Consider the following 21,488-nt stretch of genomic DNA (forward strand, 5'->3'; position numbering starts at 1 on the left):
ACAAACTGACGTATGTGTTTCTGATTGTTTCTGATTATATTCAAAATATTGCATCTTTTATTTTTGTACAAAATGATCATTGTTGCTGTCATATGATATTATGTTTATGTATACTTTATTTCTAATAATCAGCATTTGTCAAATGACTGGGATTGATGTGTACGCTATGGCGCAGTTACGTATATTGCGTAAGTTGTTAACATCGGTCGCAGGAATTGTTGAAACTAAAGTTGCATAGATCCACACTGTACTTGCCAGCCAGAATGAGGATGGGAACCAATGTTCCCTCTAATTGTTCATGTGTCTGAGCAAACACAAAAACTCCCTGAGCATTCAGTGGAGCACATGTGAGCAACATCACACGTGGCAATACCAGCAGCACACCTGTCTCAAACCAATCTTTTATAATAACACTCAAAGGAGAGGAGTCATTTTCATGAGATTATTTTGTAATAGTATTGATTTGGCCCACTTGTAATGAAAATAAAATAAATCTTATTTTTCATAAGCTATGGATTAGTATAGTACAATATGTCTGGGTGGGGGTCCTGCTTTGGAAATCATTTGTACCCCTTTCAGAGATCATATTTAGTTCCCCTTAAACATCCTCATGTTGCACAATGAAATGTAAGCATAGGATGAAGTGTGCATTTCTGTAACTTTCTCTAGTAATAGCATTCCATGATTAATATAAATAAATTAACATTAATAATAAATGACAGTAGAATAAGCACACGTATGACTGAGGAGTCATAGTGTAACTTTGTGTGGTGTTTAAGTTGTCCGACTTTTTGTGTGGCCTTAAACTTACCAGTGGTTTAGTGGTATGCGTGTTGGTGACAGATGACAAGTTAGTTCTGGCCTGGTTTGTATGGCAGAAAATGACTAGTTTTTCATGATAGAACTTTTTTACTCAGGATTTTGGTGTGGTTATGGCCGAATATAAACAGTTTTGCTCAATAAAGTGATCTATATAATTCCTGTCCTCGAAGCATCTCGATAGACTTTATAATAATTGAACGGTGTTCAATTGAACGATGTTGACGAACACCATTAGGGCCGCTTGTTGTCACTGTCACTCAAAGTTGCATTGCAAAATTACACAGAATAAATGTGTTTATTTTGTTTAGAATTCAGATGGGATTTGATTTGGTGCGCGGCATATATTTGCTGTGCGCAGAGGACGCTTGAGCAGTGCGCAATTGCGCAGGCGCGCACCTTAGAGGGAACGTTGATAGGAACCCCACAAAAAAAATTACGGTTACATTTTAAACAGCGCTATGCTGTGTGGCAAAATAAGGGGAGTGTGTGTGTGTGTTTTGTGTGTGTTGGCACACATGGGTTCAATGACAGCATATTGGCGAGTTTCCCCAACACAACACACAGTGCAACACATCTCCTTCGCATAGAGTTGATCAGGTTGTTGATTGTGAGCTGTGCAATGTTGGTCCACACCTCTTCAATAGCTGTGCGAAGTAGCTGGATATTGGCAGGAACTGGAACACGCTGTCGTATACGCATATCCACAGCATCCCAAACATGCTCAATCAGGGGCGCCAAAAAGGGGGGGTAAAGGAGGCGGATTCTAGGGGCCCATGATGGAGGGGGGCCCAGAGAGGCCCCTAATGATGATGAAATTATAATACAGAAAAAATAATGACACTAAGTTATTAACTAACATATAATCACACATGTTTCATTTTCCATGTCCTGGTAACAATACCTTTATTTGTTTTGGAAGCATCAACACCTGCAGGGCCCTCCCTTCCCCCCTCTATTTATGTAAAATGGTTCAGTCCGACTGGATCAGCTGCAGGTAGAGCACCGCGATTTGTCACAGACAGCGCCACAGCGGGCAAAGCGGAGGAGACAGCAGTATGCCTCAAAAATCAGGCAGCCAAAAAAGAAAGGAAAAGAAAATAAGAGAGGAGAAGGAGTTGAAGGGTCGACAATATGTCACCCAATATTTCCAAAAAAAAGGTGGGTTTGTTAGTTGTGGTGGAAAGTTATGCATATTAACTTTGTCCCTGTCTGTGGTAATAAGCTAGCTCACTTTTCTCACCATGTTAGCTCAAGAAAACTCTGAATTTTTACATTTTAATGCTATATTAGTTACATAATCAATCCAGTCAAACATTTATCAAGCTGTTCTTATTCAATAATAGTTGATCTCCCCTCTACTGTACATGTCAACTGTGATGCTGTTCTTCTTTCAAAAATATGGTAATGATAGTCAAAAATACCATTAAAATGCCTAATTGTATGTAAAATAGCATCAAAAAATGTTGCCGCTGTGTTGGGGGCCCTGTAAAGATTCTTTTCATGGGGCCCAAAACCCCTAGCGGCGCCCCTGTGCTCAATGGGTGACATGCCCGGTGAGTATGCTGGCCATGAGAGAACTTGGATGTTTCCAGCTTCCAGGAATTGTGAACAGTTTCATGCAACTTGGGGCCGTGCATTGTCATGGTGCAACATAAGGTGATGGTCTCGATTGAGTGGCACAACAATGGGCCTCAAGATCTCATCTCGGTATCCCTGTGCATTCAAAATACCATCGATAAAATGCACTTGCGTTCGTTGTCCATAACATACGCCTGCCCAGCCCATAACTTGTGTGTGTTTGTCTCTATCTCCGGGTATGAATTGAATGTCACAGATGAACAACATATGATTTATGGATAAATCCTCCTAATGTCAGGCATGATTTATAATCTAGAATAACCTTAACAAGTCAAGATGCAATGATGCGGGAGCAGCAGGATATTGCTGCTGGCTCACAGTAAAGCAGCAGAGGACTACTTGGCTGTGTGTTATCAATCCGCCGCTAAAAAGAGTTTGTCTGCGTTAGCGCTTGCATAACATCGCTAATATTTGGTTAAAATGAAGGTCACGATGTGTATATAAAGTATTATTGGCTGGTTTTGTATGGTTATTTAGAGGGTTTTGTGGGCGAAATAGAGAGCCCCCTGGACTATATTGTTAGCATACTTTTTATGTATTTATTTGTTTACGACTTAGAATGCATTAAATTAGAATAAAAACATTTGTATTTAGGGATTGTGGTAACACTTTTATATGGGGAACATATTCACCATTAATTATTTGCTTATTTACATGCAAATTAGTAACATGTTGGCTCTTAATTAGTCAATTAGTACTTATTAATGTCTTATAACGAGTAAGCCATTACCTAAGAGTCTTCCCTCAATAACCTCAGAATTATTGCTTATTAGTAACCCTAACCCTAACCCTAACCCTTGTATGTTCCCCTAGTGTCCAAATAACTATAAATTAAGTCTTTGTTACTTAGAATATGTTCCCCATACTAAAGTGTTACCGGGATTGTGAATGATAGACAGCCCATCTCTCTCTATTATTTTTTAGCGTATTTCCAGTATGACTGATCTGATACTATGGTCAGCATGCAGAAGTGTTACTCCACTGACCTCAATTTATGGAAATTACCGAAGACGTTCGGAATGGAATATTCAAAATGGCTGACTGAATTTGTGGCATTTTGTAATGTTTAGACAGTATTTTCAGATACTTTGCGGATTTTAACTACAATTGGATATGGTTTAATGGATACAGTGAAACACAATTAAGTATATAAAGTCAAACTGTTTTTCTACTCCACTGGTACTTTAAAGGACCCATAGCGTCCAGATGACAAAAGTGTCACTTACAAGTTCTACACATGTTTTTTGCTCCTAAAAATGAATCTGGCAATTAGTTTTTGAGTAATTAGTAGATAGCTAACTGTACTTGGAACGCCCCCTTTTCATTGCCAGACTTGATCTGCCACTCCCTCTTGGTGTCTTCTACAGAACTGGAGTCCATTTCTCCACAGAGACAGTGTGAATAAAATAAAGTAAAACTATTATTTTGATCATTTAATTTTAATTTTGCCGCCATGGTCCATGATTACTTCAAAACTGATATGGCTAACATTATTAGCAAAAAAATAAATGCAAATAATTTCCATTCATGGACTTCCTTACTCTTCCATCTCCTCTCCCATAGAAACCATGGCCTGCGTTTTCTAATGCTCTTTCAGCATTTCGTCAAGCATCTTAAGGAAAACATCAGTAGAAGTGGACACAAAATAGAATATTAACAGCTCACCTTTTTGTGTCGCTTTTGATCGCCAAGCCTGCTCTTCTTTCTCTGTTTTTTTACGCAGGATCTGATTCAGTCTTTCTCCCCTCTAGGGTGCTCCTGATTTTCAGGATCACTTTTGGCTAGAGTATTAATTGTTTTCTACATCCAAATTCCAAGCAAAAAACACCTTCTTGTAAGTCAGAATCATGAAAATGATCACTGCAAATTAGAATCCTCTTTAGTGGTCTGTCCCATTTTGCACAAGATCAATTTGACTGGAGAGGTTCCTCATATTCCTATAATTTGAGAATGTTTGAAGGCCGACCCCTTCTTAAATTGTATTCCAACAGCCTACAACGACGCATCTGGCAGCCATATTTGATCATTCCTTCAAATTCTGCAAAAAAAAAAAAAATTGTGATTCTGGATGAAGGTACTACCAAAACACATACTACTCGATATGACATTTTCTCCAGTTCTTCTAGGAGACGTCAGCAGGTGGATGCAGGCCCCTTCACATTATGGAGCTAACTCATTACAAAACATGCTTAAAATGACCACTGTGTCTATTTTGTGTGGGATTTTACCTGTGGACCTCAATTTTTGGATCAGAACTATGAAACAAGTGCCAATTGTTGTCAGCATTAGATGGGCCCTTAAAATGATAACCAGTGTTATTAGATACATTGCTATCATTAGCTGACAACACATAAAATGTTTGCCTGCGTGTGTGTGAGTCCTGGAGTGAACATGCTATCTCGTTAAGTTTTTTATTTTCCTATGGCGTAACTTCTCTGCACTGTCTTTTTGTTTTTTTTATACCTGCATTCCCCATTTTCAGTTTTTTTCTTGTGCTGTAAAAGTGTTGTTGTTTCTCTCTCCCCTCTCTCATAATTGACTGCGCATCTTCATTAAAGATTATTGGACGAGGGGGTGTTAGAACATGGGCTGGGAAGGACTCCTGGGCCTCTGTAGCCTCTCACTTTAAGGCCAATGGGCCATGAAGTCATTACTGACAAGCCACTGACTGGGCAGAACATTTGTCACTGAAACAGAGAGGGTCTCATAGGGGTGAGATGTCTACTTGAATTTACTGGTTTACAGTGACCAAACGTACAGATAGGTGTGTCCAAAAGTACATGGAGGGGTGTCTTCCTTTTGTTGGATGTATTTGTACCAAACCATGCTGTTTATGCTGTTACACTGTGGTAAATAAACTGTAGTAAGAGGTTCATGGCATATTCATAGTAATCAGTAAACAATGAAACTATGTTACACGCATACATAAAATGTCTTACTCTTATAAGAAAGACACATATCGTACACAAAGAAATGCATACAACTACATAAATCACCTGCAGAGGAGGCTAGCTTAATACTAAATGTATGGCATTACAGTAGTTACCAAGGCAAGGTGCAGCCAAAAATGTATACCTAAATGAATAGAGTAAGAAAAAATGCCGCCAATTAAAACTCCCAATACTCCCGTTCCCTGGGATTGCAGTAGGAGGAGGGCATGTAACAACGCATTATGTAATAATAGTAGAATGTTCACCTCATTATGTAATAACACAATTTTTGTTGTATTAATTGTACACACTTTTTTAATGCAATTCTTGAATGTATTTTGTAAAAAACTTTGAGACATTTTTTAAAATAATCTGTTACATATGTATTGTCGTTATTATAAAATGTGGGTGGTGCACATTACAATTTGGTGCAATATGTAATAAAACATTGAAATTGATGCATTCATTGGACATTTTGGAATAACAACAATATTTAATTGGTCAATGACATAATAAAACATATATATATATATATATATATATATATATATATATATATATATATATATATATATATATATATATATATATATATATATATATATATATATATATATATATATATATATATATGTATGTATGTATGTATGTGTGGGAAAAAATCACAAGACTATTTCATCTGAAATGAAATGAGATGAAATAGTCTTGTGATTTTTTCCCACACATACATATTATGCTCTACCACGGTATCGAGCACTATTTTTTTGGATAATCTAATTAAGACATATATATGTATGTATGCATGTATGTATATATATATATATATATATATATATATATATATATATATATATATATATATATATATATATATATATATATATATATGTATGTACACTACCGTTCAAAAGTTTGGGATCACCCAAACAATTTTGTGGAATAGCCTTCATTTCTAAGAACAAGAATAGACTGTCGAGTTTCAGATGAAGGACATTTCAGTGTGACCCCAAACTTTTGTATGTATATATATATATATATATATATATATATGTATATATATATATATATATATATATATATATATATATATATATATATATATATATATATATATATATATATATATATATATATATATATATATATATATATATATATATACACACACTCCAACTGATTAAGTTTCTGCACACCTGGCAAGATACTACAGAATAATAGCAAACTTCATCTGGAAAAGTGTCAGTCGTGGCACGAACAGTCTTTTCCTTCCGACTTAAAACTCCTTTCATGACTCCACAGAGCCTTTTGAATAAACTCTGAGACATTCAAACGTTTTGTTTCCATGATTCTGCATTCTTAAATTCCTTGAAAAAACCTTTCCGCCCGTCTTTCTTTGCATCCGACTATCCGCCCCGATAAATTGTTGGTAGTAGCGTCATGTTCGTAGCGCAAACCAATATTTAACATCAACATCGTCATTAGGGCGTAATATTTGTAATCTGCGAGTAAATGTATGGCATAACAGTAGTTACCAAGGCAAGGTGCAGCAAAATATGAATACATAAATGAATAGATTAAAGAAAAACGGCCGCCAATTATGATCAGCCCACCGGGAAAACTCCCAGTACTCCCGTTCCCGGGGATGGCAGTAGGAGGGCATGTAACAAAGCATTATGTAATAATAGTAAAATGTTCACCTCATTAGGTAATAATGCTTTTTTTTTTAATAAATTATACACACTTTTAAATACAATTCTTGAATTTATTTTGTAAAAAAAACTTTGAGACATTTTTTTTAATAATCTGTTACATATGTATTGTTGTTATTATAAAATGCGGGTGGTGCACTCTACAATTTGGTGCATTATATAATAAAATAATGACATTGATGCATTCATTGGAAATTTTGGAATAATAACAATATTTAATTGGTCAATGACGGAATTTAAAAAGAAATCAGTGCCAGTGCCATCTGTAATATTTAATTAGTGTAACTTTTGTCACTGGCTTGCAATCACATTCTCCATTATAATCAATAAAGTTACTTGTATAGGTTTGACCAATGAAACATTCGACTGGATTCTTAAAACTAATTCTAATGAAAATGAAATGTTTGTGCATTTTGATTGTTTTTCTAATTAAGGCATCAATTTCAATGGTTCACATTTTTACATGTAATTAAAAACAAGTGCTGCACCCAAATGTTGTAATATTTTTTGCAATATGTAACAATCAATCAAACTTAATTCATATTGCACGTTTCATGCACAGACATGTTGCAACAAAAAGTGCTTTATAACCGGTAGAAAAAAACCAAACAAAAAAACAAGTTATGTCATGGCACTGAGTAGAGCTGCACAATAATACAATCTTAATCACGATCACAATTTTGGCTGCTATGATTACATGAGGGTGTATATTATCATTAAAAAATCAGGCTGCGCTGCATATCAAATCTAACACTTTCACATCCAACAGTCAGTCAACCATCAGGGGGCGAACGATAGAGACAGTGAACTCATGCGAGAGTGAATAAGAGTGAGTGAGACGTCGGGAACAGAGGGTGACAGTAGATTGGCTGCTTGCCAGTAAATCCCAAAAATGTTAAGAAAAAGAAATGTATTATCACACCAGTACCCTCCCCTCCCACAGAGTCACCCACAGGGTGCCAACAGGCGCGCATTTTAACCCTGGAAATGGCCCGCAGGCCTCGCCATTCTCTAGGCAACTTCCTGCTCATTCCTGAAACCAGGAAACGCTCTTGCACTGAGGTATCCGAGGCTCACCCCGCAAAGCGGTGTTGCACAATGTGCACATTTAAACAAGTCAGCGAACAATCCAAGTAGAGTTGTGGTTGCATACAGAGCCAACCACCAATGCATGCAAAGCCACGACAAACAGCCACAAAAGCAGGGGTGTCCTAACGAGCATCGAGGGATCCCGTACCCATCCATGTTTTATTTGACCAAATACATATGTTCTATAATTAGTGTGAGCAGAACACTGTGTTCCTTGTGCATAATGTTGTTTTTTTTATTTTTCCCTACATGATTGGATTTTCCAAAGGCATTTTATTTATTTTTCATTGCGACTTTAGTCTTTTGTAAATTCAATGTTATTACTTCGGAATTTTTGTCATTTGAAGTTTCATTTTGAAATGAAAGTTATTTTGCCCATGCAGTCCTAGCACTAAGGCTTGATGCCACCTTTGAGACGTTCACACTGTAGAATAACTACAGTAGGATGGGGATTCATATGGCCACATTTGTTGCGGTTTAATTGACACATGGAACGTGACACATTTGGTCCTTGCACTATCCACTTAAGCTGCCAGATGGCAGTAGAGTGTTGAACATCTTGAATTGTAGTTTTGTGACCGCAGCGTCAGTTGCTATATAATTTCCAGCATTTCAATGACTAACCCCCTCTCTTCCTCTTACGCCAGATCCACCCAGGAATGAGGCCATATGAATCCCTTCTCAACTGTAAAATTAATGTCCTGTAAGAAAAATAAATAATAATAACATATTTAAAAACATATGTATAAATAATAAATATGTTTTTAAATATGTTATATTATTTTTTTTTACAGGAAATTAATTTTACAGGTAGTAAGAATAGTAATAAATCAGTAAAAGGCATGATTAAAAACATGTGCGTTATAAAATGCGTCCAATTTTATTACACAATGTTCAAGATTTGTATGACAAAATGCGGTAGATTTTTACAAAACACGTTTATACAAAATGAATTGAAAATGTATTACATTACTACCTAATGTTTTGTTACAGGGCAGGGCATAATGGTTATGGCACATTTGAAAGTTGCTGGGATACATATAAAAACACAGCAGGAAGTAATGATAACAAATTAAATCCTTTTAAGGCCTAATTGAAATTGTTTTGTTCATAATCATGCTCCCACTTCAATCACATTTTTTGGGGCCTTAACAGCCACGAACACTCACCAATTTTTGAAAGCATGTTTGGCGAAAAGTCCGATATTTTAAGGGTTCCCAAACCTGAACTTAAAACACCGGTCTCCTAGCGCCACCTTTAAAATTGGAAAAATGATTCCCTCTTGCCCCAGATTTACATATCGTCACAAAAATTGCCGGTGGTGTTTATCATGACAAGACGTATGTAAAAGTTTTAAGAACCCATATTTGAAAACAAAACAAACCATCTTGGTTTCCGTCTGCCATTTTTTAGGCCAAAGACATTGTCACACTTTAAAGAAACTCCTCCTTGGGACTGTGACCAAATGAGTTGCGGTAACAATGACAGACACTAGACATGTAGGCAATGATACATTGCGGAGAATTAAGATGTGGGCGTGGCATGACGCCAAACTTCCAGCTGATTTGTTCGCCATAAAACTTTCGACATTTATAATTTGGCTCCAAAAATTCGGATCTTGATCAGAGTTGGTACAAATGAGGATGCTCACACCCTGAAGTACCGGAGGTGTCAATCCCTATTGGTACCCGTTGGCAGCCTGGCGACGAAAACTGCTCCTCGCCATCAACCATCAAACTGTCATTACTTCACTTTAGATGATTAGATCTCCTTCCAAACTAATAATAGTCCTTAAGGTCAGGAACTGATGATGATTAGACATTGATATCGACACCAACATCACCCCCTTGTGGTGGACAATCATAACAGTCCTAACTTCGTTCCACATGCTCCGCCATTCCTGAAACTTTTAGTGGTGGGTGGGGGCTTTGGGAGCTGACTGCATGCGCCATGCTTGCTCGCCAACTCAGGTGAACTCCGAGTTGCATGGGGGTGTGAGGGCCTTCTCAACGCTGCTCGCAGCTTTAATTCATCGTTAGTTTTTTAGTTTTTTTCTTAAGACCTCTGCAGAAGATGAGTTTTATGTCATGGGATGACGAACTAGATATTCTGAGACAAATGGAGCTGAATTAAATGATTAATGATGACTCAAATAAGGAGGGAAAGGACTCTGTGGTATGCGTTTCACCATTACTAAAGAATGTCGTCAGTCACTGCGTTTATTATTGAAAAGGACAGGCATGCAAACTCGGAACACATTCTTTGGATTTATTAGACACCCATCAATATAAATGATTGTTCTCACAATCGCATATATTCTTTAGTCCGTCATTGTTTTCTTCAAAAATTGCTGTCTTTCCTGAGTGTATTGATTCGGAACTAAACTTTGGCATGAAATATGAAAGAAGCCAAATACTGTTTATGAATGTCTACTGTAATTGGCGCAAGCAGATGCTACTGTATTGTTCTGCATTCAATAACACACGTCTTCTGCTATTTCTCTCTTCCTATTTCTTTCATTTCCCGACACCTGTCCATCCCTCTGCCTCCCTATTCTCTACCCATTCATTCCCTATTTTTCACCACTGCCCACAGACGCTGTGTTCTGCATCGTGGCTGTGCTGTGATAAGTAGATGCCCTTCAAGCCATGGAGGAGATGGACAGTAAACCCTACCAGCCGTTGTCAAAGGGCCGCCATGAAATGGAGATGTCCTACACCAGTTCGTCCGATGAGAGCGAGGATGGCCGCCTCCACCACCGTTCTTACACGTCTCGTGAAACCCTGCCTGACTACACGCACGAGCTGCGCCTCACGCTTGGCTCACACCGGGAAAGACAGAACAACTACAGCCAAGCCCAGCCAGGTATTCCATACAGAGCATGCATGTATTTACCTGAAAAAACGCCTTTACTGCTGCACATAAGCTGAATGGAGAGACACAAAAGCAGACAAAGGCCCCGTTTACACTAAGCTGGATAATGTTATCCAGGGTAAATCAAACCTAACCTTATCCGTGTCCACACACAACAATGCCACCGTTTAAGACCCCCGCCCCCTCTGTCCGCAGGCGCAAGGCAACCTAGTACGCATGCGCGGAAAATGCGCACGTCATAGTCATCCCCAGTGTTGCTTTGTGTGCAAGTTCTTAAACTTAACTTATCTGAACAATATCCAGTGTTGTGGTATTTCAATTAACTGGAATCCAGTGTGCTGTGGGGCCCTATTGTAGTGAATCACACCTGAGCCATCATAAATTAATCAAATCTTTATTAGACACATAAACAATGGGATAAAGAACATTTTACATCAATCAATCTAGGGATCTAGATATCTGGTCAGGACACTCCTCACTCTTTTGCCTTCACCTTCATTGTCCATTCGTTTTTGGTGACTTTATATACTCTCGACCTAGACGTTGAGTCTGCGACATACATGGCGAACAATAACTAATACAATCTGATTTGCCAGTCCAAAAGCATTAGCCGTTTTCCATAGTTTTCCCTCGACGGCCAGGTAATACAAAGCACATGCTACCTTTTTTTATCACATCCACGGGAGCCCGCATTCCCGTTGACTCTCCTTCGACAAATGGACAAAGTTTTTCGTTAAGTAGAATTACAGCTGACCTGGACATTGGAAAGTTCTCTTGCCGTCTGAGAAGTGTTGTATCCGAAATAGCTGCAATAGCTTTCTCTTAAGGTATTCGTGTGTGATTTCTGCAAGCGTCTGTACATGTACAAGAAGGAGAAACATGGGCATGTCTGTATGACTCGCCTCCATATTTCCAGTGGTTAGCTCCGAGTTACGAAAGCGCTTTATTATGGATCTGGCTGTAGCGCGTTCTTTCTGACGTCACTTCCTGTGTGGGCGCGGTCTTTCTGGCGTCACTTCCTCTCCGAACTCAGTTTGTAAATGATCAATGAGTCCATACAAAGCTAAGTGCCGGAGATTCAAGAAATACACGGCGCACTTACCCGTGTAAAAAATTGTCCGAGGAGGGGGACCTTAAACGCTGGTTTAGTGTGGCTGAAACGGAGCTTAGGCTAAATAATTATTTGTTTAAGGGGTTAAACGACTTAGTGTAGACATGGCCAAAGACACAGACCAGCACACACAGGTCATTAAAAGGACCTATGTGTATTACCTATTGCAGTCTACAATGAGCCAGAAGGACAGTCGGAAGGCAGACAATTACCTCTTCTCCACGTAGGTGATATTTCTCTCCCACAGCTAAACTGGGTCAACCCCAAACCTCTATGGCCTCACCTGGGGAGGAACACCACCCTTCATTACACACACACACACACACACACACACACACACACACACACACACACACACACACACACACACACACACACACACACACACACATACACACACGCACGGTAACGCTGACACATACACACTGAAAAATTCTTCCCTGCCAGTGACAGGAGGAGAAATGGGCCAGTGCGTGCTGTGATGGATGGCCTTTATGCAGGTCATGTATGGTGTTAAGAGAGAAGCTGTACCTCATCAGGAGCGTGCTGCTGTGCAGGGTTCACTGTGATCAATAGTTGCACTTTCTGCCACACCAACCTCCTACTATACTGCATGACCCTCCCACCATGCTAACAAGTAACATTAGCCACCCGTAACCGCTACAGGTTTTGACAAACTGCTTCAGGGGTTCATATTTTAAATGCCTCCTACTATAGATTTTACCATATTGGTCACTATACAACAACACACGATTATTATCAGTCTTTGCCACACTTTGCCAGCGCTCTTAAAGGCCACCTGTCTATTGAGGTTTCTGTGCAACCCCAAAAAATTTTTTTTATAAACTCCCATGTCATCATTGTCATAAGGTAAGGTGCACCCTAGAGCAGCCTTTCAAATGTCAATGACAGCACATCTGTTCATATTTGGGCACCAGACTTGGTACCTACCTAAGTAACTGTTGAGGGGAACAACACCTCCAGTCATATTTTTAATACATGACAGCGATCAACCGATTGATGTAATTCCCAAAGCGTATTATTTCTATTTCCCTTTAATTCGTAAGCCTCTTTTCCTTTTTCCTTCCCTTTTACGTTATCTTTGATGACTGTTTTTTATTCTTGTCTATTTAATCATACATCCCATCTAGACTGACCACTAAGAAATAAACAGCACCTATTAGATGCTGATATGAAGCAAACAATACTCAGTTGATTCTTTTTTAGCCAAATGCTAAAAAAAAAATTACTTTCCCTTTTGATTAAGGATGTTCCAATTTTTTATAGCTTATTGCATACAATTGTTTGAGCAAAACACAGTCAATATTACTCAAAACCTAACCAAAAGTAAAAATATATATATATATACTTCTTATTAAATTTTGGGTTTTTTTGCCCTCTCAGTCCTCTTGTGTCCAGAAACCTATGTGTTTCAAACTATATATAAAAAAAACAATATTACATTTGAGAAAATGAAAATATAGCTCTTATCACTCTAGTATCAATCGTATACTGATACTGCCCTTGGTATGGACACCACCAATTTATGGATCGATCTGCCTTCCTCTGACTGTGAGAAAGCTGACACACCAAGAGTTGTTATATTATCCTCTCCCTCGCCTCTTAGTAATCTAATTGTTAAGTTCCTTAAGCCTGGCGTACTTATGCGCACAGCGCTAAATATATCTAGCGGTGTACCCCAGGGATCAATACTGGGACCATATCTCTTCAAACTCTGTATAAACAAAATTTGTAAAGTTAAAAAGGACTTAACGTTAGTACTGTTTGCTGACGACGTAACTGCGTTTAGTTCAGGAGAGAACAAAGAGAAGCTAATACAAATAATAACAGAAGAATAAACAAATTAAATACATGGTTTGACAAAAACAGACTATCCTTGAAACTCAGTAAAACTAAAATAATTATATTCGGTAACAGTAGAAGAGAAAGTCAAACACATACAAATAGACATTGAAAGAGTATAATAAACCACATTGTTGGTTGGAATTATAGACTATAAAATTAACTGGAAATCTTATTTTAAAAAATTATCCAACATAAAGAGGCAAGACATATGTCAATAATGAATAAAGCTAAATATGTTCTGGATCAAAAATCACTCCGTATTCTCTACTGCTAGCTGGTGTTACCATTTCTGAGTTAAAGAAATATAGTTGAATAACTACACAAGGACACTTCATTCACTAACCGTGTTACAGAAAAGTTTTGTTAGAATAATACATAATGTTGGCTATCGAGAACATTCAAACTCTTTATTTAGTGAATCTAAAATGTTGAAATTCAATGATTTGGTGCATTTGCAAACGGCTAAAATTCTGCACAAAGCAAACTATAACCTACTACCAAAGAATGTACAATAATTATTTTCAACTAAAGAGGAGAATATAACTTTAGAGAAAAATCTAATATAAAACAAGTGTATGCACATACAAAATTTACAACCTTTAGTCCGTCAGTATGTGGAATTAAATGATGGAATGGATTCAGCAAATAAGTCCAACGTAGTACTAATATGATCCAGTTTAAGAAACCGTTCAAAGTTGGAGTGTTTACAAAGTACAAAGAAGAATCTTGATAACATTTTAAACCTAATTTAAAATTGAGATAATATTTTATTGTAATCTTTATGTGAATTACAACTTATTCAACTAATTACTGATAACTTTATTATTTATTTTTTGGGATTTAAATTGAGTAAAAATTGAGAACATGAAGAACAAATTGAGATCAAGAAGTGAACACATTATTTAGTAATGCTATGCAAAGGAAAAGGGGTAGGTGAGAATAAGCACTGCTTCTTCCTACTCCTTTTCGGACATGTAGCAAGAAACTGTAAATATGTGATATCATATTGTAACTGTATGCATGTTTGAAACAAACATCCGCCATAAACCCAAACACAGCCAAACATAACACACAACAAACTAGTCCATTTTTGCCAAATGGATTGCCGATACAAAGAATCCCGCAGGTTGGTGGCTCAGTCTACGCTTTTTATTTTTATTGTTTCAGTAAGTACAGCAACAAAATAAGGCACAATGGGGCCAAAGAAAGTTGCAAGTACCATCAATTTGATAATTAATGTCAGAAACTTGATTGAATAAAAAAAAAAAAAAAAGAACTGGTAGCAAAGTACAAAGTTGGCTCCTTCTGCCTGTCTCTTAATGTCACGACTTGGTCTCTGGCGTGGTTTGTTCTCCCGTGGTGCAAATGAATTGGATGAACATGGCGTGCAGGTGAGGACATGTTTAATATTTAAACTAAAAAAAAAGCTCAAAAAAGGTATAAACAAAAAGCGCTCACAGCGGAGGTAAAAACTTGACAATGAAAACAAAAGGCGCGCACAAAGGCGGAAGTAAAAAACTTGGCTATAAACACAAAACTTGCACAAAGGCAGATCTATGAACAATGAAACAAAAACACTAATTGGGGCATTAATAAACAAAAACTTACTTGGCATGGAAAGATCAGCATGGACTATGGAAGCATGGGTAAAAGTTATCAAGTGAAGAGAAGGTGATGTTGCCAGGAAGACAGCCTGGCAACTGGGAGCTTAAATAGTGACATGATTAGTGACAGCCGGTGCGTGACTCAAAATGTGAAAACGTGAGACAGGTGCGTGACATGAGGATGTGAACCAGGTGAAACTAATGGTTACTATGGTGACAAAGCAAGGGAGTGAAAACAAGAACTAAAAGTGTCCAAAATCCAAGCAAAACATGGCCAAACAAACACATGATCAACACAGACATGACACTTAAATACCTTCTTCACCGACAAGTCTTCAATAAAGTCTGAAAGTAAAAGATAAATGTTCATGTATTCATTTATACGTATTTCAGCATTTAAAACTATAGTTATTTTACATAAAATACAATGGTGTGTTAATATTTGTGTATGTCTACAGTGGATTAAATGTATTTACACTATTTCTAAAGGGTATTTTATTTACTTTGGTTTTCGTATAATGAGGTTTTGTGTGACATATTCCCAATGGAAACAGAGTTACTACTGTACTTGAATCATTTTGACTCTTTTCATAAATCTGTTGATTTTTTACAGTGTAGATTTTGGCCGATTGCTGTCATATGGCAAGTGGAGGTGACATCTACATTTTACCCGTCTCAACATGCTCTTCCATTTAAACTTTCATTTGTAAAAAACACAATAATTTAAATAAGTCTGTGCGCTGAAACCTTGGACATAAACAATCTTCATGTGATTATTGCTCATTATGTTGAGTGATCACACGAGTGTCTTACATTTAGAACCTTGCTTCTTTGGTTTGAATTATGGCAGCTGGACAACAAGATGGAGCTGTTTGGAGAGGTTTAAGTGAGCGAATCAAACATAATCAAGTGGAACAAGTCCTCCACATTCATTGCAGAAATTATACCCTTGAACAAACAAAATGTAAATGTGGTTGTTATATCAAGCACTGAACTTGAGTCCAATTAGGAACCTTTGTTTTTGGCGCAAAATCAAATTCTGTAAAAGTTGTTTAGAAACATGATTATAGATTTGCTGTGCTAAATAAATCAAGGGCAAATGACAACAAAAATCGTGAAGGGAAATGTTTTTTTTTTTTATTGTGTGTCGAAATGGCTTGTTTGTTTGTGTTGCCTGCAAATAGTACGGTGATTTGTTCTTTTTTGTTAAAGGGCAGCTGTTTCTAGAACAGTTGTAGTGAATGATGACTGTTTTTGACCCAGTTTAACTCCTGAAGGAAAGTTGTGCACCTCAGTTAGTCCTGACCCCATAAACCAGTCACAGCAGGACATATTGGCGATAAACAGAGTGGTCAACGGGAATGAAATGCTGGTCCTGTTCAGTCATTGTATCCCACCAGGAACATTGATTTATCTATAATTGTCCATTCACCAGCCACCTGCTGCAATTCTGACATATTTTTCTATGTTTACATGGACCTCCACATTTTGTAACAACCTGAGAACCCAACATAGGCCAAAACATGGACATCTGCTACTCCAATTTTAGTGTTTTCAGAAAGACTGGCAAACCAACGTCGGCATTAGGTAGAGCAAATACACAATATTTGTGTCCTTGGTCACATTTTATTTTAGAATACAGGAAGGAACCTACAACACTGAAGGCATTGTGGTCACAGCCTGTGGTCGAAAGCATAGCATCGCATCAAGTTAAGGAAGCATCGAAAGAGAGAAGTAAATTGTTCCCTTCCTTTGCAGTCCTCTTAGCTACAATAGACTCACTTAGATTTCGATCAGATTTCTTTGAAATTACATCAACTCCATTACTTCCACTTATAAATTCCAAACAGTAAACTAAGCAGTCGAGGGAGACAATTCACTCAGCTGTGTCTACACTCAGATACATATATATACACTACCGTTCAAAAGTTTGGGGTCACATTAAAATGTCCTTATTTTTGAAGGAAAAGCACTGTACTTTTCAATGAAGATAACTTTAAACTAGTCTTAACTTTAAAGAAATACACTCTATACATTGCTAATGTGGTAAATGACTATTCTAGCTGCAAATGTCTGGTTTTTGGTGCAATATCTACATAGGTGTATAGAGGCCCATTTCCAGAAACTATCACTCCAGTGTTCTAATGGTACAATGTGTTTGATCATTGGCTCAGAAGGATAATTAAAGATTAGAAAACCCTTGTGCAATCATGTTCACACATCTGAAAACAGTTTAGCTCGTTACAGAAGCTACAAAACTGACCTCCCTTTGAGCAGATTGAGTTTCTGGAGCATCACATTTGTGGGGTCAATTAAACGCTCAAAATGGCCAGAAAAAGAGAACTTTCCTCTGAAACTCGACAGTCTATTCTTGTTCTTAGAAATTAAGGCTATTCCACAAAATTGTTTGGGTGACCTTTTGAACGGTAGTGTGTATATATATGTATATATATATATATATATATATATATATATATATATATATATATATATATATATATATATATATATATATATATATATATATATATATATATATATATATATATATTACACTTCACTTCCATTCTATTCAATTGAACTTTATATATATATATATATATATATATATATATATATATATATATATATATATATATATATATATATATATATATATATATATATATATATATATATATATATAAAGTTCAATTGAATAGAATGGAAGTGAAGTGTAACCAGAGGACTAACACAGGAGATCTGATGTTCTCAGATAACGGGTTGATGCTTGGGATTGGAGGGCGTTATAATACCTGAAAGAACGCGAAGCTCAATTTTCCCCTCAGTCTGAGTCAATATTAATAAGGTTTGATCTTTATCTGATCTCTTCACCCCACCAAGGAGAATATAGATGAGATCAGTGCTCTGTTTGAGCAGCAGTTCAATACATCTCAAGCTCAATAACACACATCAGACAGTCAGAGCAGGATGCAGCTTCAATGTAAATGTTTCAAGAACAATCAAGGATATGCAGAACTGCACAACATGAACAAAAGTATTGAGACAATAGCTGTCATTTGTTGGCCAATTATCCATATGATAGACAACATCAGGCCCTATAAAATCAGTTTTGGTTTTTTTTCAAAATTCCGTTTGATTTTTTCGAAAATTACGTGTTTTGTTTGAATTTTTTAGAATACAATGTTTTAGCTTTTACACTTATTTAACGATTATATGCCGAGCTTTCTGTAGTAAATACAATTCCATTCAATATATTTTACTTAAATTCAAAAAATATTTACATTAATGGTGCAATCTGTGTATGGACAGTTATGACCAGTATTTAAGCCATAACATAATACTTTTATAATTATAAGCACTTTAAGTAGAAAGTGCTTCTGTATGGTATTTGTTAAAACGATTATTTTGTTAGCACAGTCAGACTGTTTTCTTGAGGCTGGAAGTGTGCTGCTTCTCTTTGCTTGACGGCTGCTATGTATTTGAGTGTAGAGACGACTCGATGCTGTTTAAAAAAAGGGGGGCCTGTCAAGGTACAGTTGCACATTGAGCTTACATTGGTGGTCTCGTCCACAACAACAATGAGCAGATGAGATGTGCTGCGGGTATATGGGTTGTCTTGATTAGCGTTAGCTTTGTAGTTTGTTTGCAGACTTAGCTGGTGTTTAAAGTGGTCGTATTGACATTGTTTAGATCTGGAGGGGCCGTTTCCTCGACCCCAGAAACCACTATTTCCACCGAAAAACGTTTATTCTCCTCACAATGACAGCATTTCAGTAACATTCATGTCAGTTTACCAGGATATTACACATTTAATAATAGATTCATTTTAATTGGCCAATTCTGTGAAATATACAATTAGTACATTCAACTTTACATGTAGAATGACTAAAAGTGAAACTGCAGTTTTTGGGGAATTTTGTTTATTGTTTGCAATCACTATAAAATACATGACGACAGATGTATTTTTTAAAAACGCATTGTAACTCATTAATAAACGTAAATAAAAGTCAGCTTACAGCTGAGCCAAGGGGAGGTTCTCTACTCCGCCCATAAAACCCAATAATAAACATCCAACAAGCACCAACAATACTTCATTAAAATTTTGTGACCTGAATATTAACCAAGTATTAGTGATATTGTTGTTATAAGCGCTAACATAGACAAACTATTGTTAGCCGTGCCGTGATCACGAGCTTGGGTGGCAATGTTGACATGATCGACTGATCAGCTCCTTCCTCGTTTCCTTGCTCGTCAAACTATATTCTAGATCATAAATCCTGCCTCTCAGCTTGATACTAGAAGGATGAAGACATATCTGACAAGTTGTTACAGTTTGACAGCCAATTTAGACCCGGGATATGCAAGAATAACACAAAAAGATGCTTGGTTCCACCCCCCCTTTTCTTTGCGAGTCATTCGTCATCTAAACGCGAATAAATGAAAATCCTAACATTCGGCGTCCTAATGACTGTCAGGATTTGGTGAGTGTTGCTTGCAGCGTGACCCCAAGGATGCAGAGATAGCAGACGGAATGCAGTAGTCACAGGAAGTAGGGAACAATCAAAAACAGCACACTAAGCAACAGTCTACAAAGTACAATGATCTAGCACTGAAGGAGGGACCCAGGTGGAACTAAATATAACTAATTAATGAGAATCAGGTGTGCTGGCAGGGCATGGAACAGAAAGTAAAGGTGCTTTAAAACACAGATACCAACCAGCAAATGCTGACAAAACAAGAGCACCAGGACAGGAAGTGATTCTAAACACAGGAAGTAAAGACTAGAAATAGCACTGGACAGGAATTAAAACACCAAAACACAGGAAAACCCAAACATGACCAAACTGTCAGTAGCCAGCCTGGCAACGACAGCAGACTTCGTACACTAGGTGATGTTTATTATGTTTGGTAGCTGTCATAAAGTCTGCAGTGAGCATTAATCAGTGATGTTGTTTAAAAAAGGCAAACGTTGTGATGTGTTTTTGAAATGAATGCGTTTCGTATCCTTAAAATTATCAAAATACGTAAATATTAAATGTTATTATACATACAGCATGTATATAAAACCTAAATGGAGGTGTTTGGATGTTTTTAAGGGCTTTATAGACAGAATCGGCTCCATTGTAAGCAGACATTTGATCGCATTTATTTAATATTTAGAATGCATTAAAGAAAAATACATTTGTCGTTATGTCTTTCATAATGATTGTGAACGATAAGCAAAATTCCCCCCAAAAATGTTTATGGTCATTATAGCTACACTGTAAACCCGAATAAGTAAGCATAACTCAAAAAAAGTGAGGCAATCAGTTGCCACATATTTTTTGAGTTCATAAACACTGTGTGTGTGTGTGTGTGTGTGTGTGTGTGTGTGTGTGTGTGTGTGTGTGTGTGTGTGTGTGTGTGTGTGTGTGTGTGCACACGCGTGCATGTAATAATTTATATATACATACACACACAGAGTATAATAACAATACAAATCTGTAATGCAATTGATTTATTCTTAATTAATTCTTGATTTGATTTATTGATTTGTTCTTTCAAATGAGACAAAATTATGTTTAATTGAATTAAGTTTTAAGTAACTGTGAGTTACTTATTTTGGGTAGAGGTTACATAATCTACAAGCAAGTTAATATTAATTAAAAATAACAAGTTTAATCAACTTAAAAAGAAGGAAAATGTTACTCACACTCAACATTTTTAAGTAAGTACAATTTTTAACAAGTTTTTAAGTTTACACTACTTATTTTAATCAATTATTTTGAGCCTTCGGGTTTACAGTGTTACTGGTAGAAGTAGTTAACACATTTAGTCACATGGTTAAAACATGAATCTGAAG

The 21,488-nt window shown here is 36.9% G+C and overlaps 1 protein-coding gene across 2 annotated transcripts in view; it reads left to right on the forward strand.

Moving 5' to 3' along the window:
* The window catches only part of tenm1 (teneurin transmembrane protein 1), a 480,926-nt gene that overhangs the window by 44,110 nt on the left and 415,328 nt on the right, over positions 1-21,488 (forward strand). For both annotated transcript variants that reach the window (XM_062045519.1, XM_062045520.1), the window contains exon 2: positions 10,784-11,053. In XM_062045519.1, coding sequence (XP_061901503.1) covers positions 10,837-11,053 — 217 coding nt within the window. In that variant the 5' untranslated portion in view covers positions 10,784-10,836. The remainder of the gene's footprint in view (positions 1-10,783; positions 11,054-21,488) is intronic.

Source organism: Entelurus aequoreus, linkage group LG04 (genome assembly GCF_033978785.1).
Source record: "Entelurus aequoreus isolate RoL-2023_Sb linkage group LG04, RoL_Eaeq_v1.1, whole genome shotgun sequence".
Taxonomy (NCBI): domain Eukaryota; kingdom Metazoa; phylum Chordata; class Actinopteri; order Syngnathiformes; family Syngnathidae; genus Entelurus; species Entelurus aequoreus.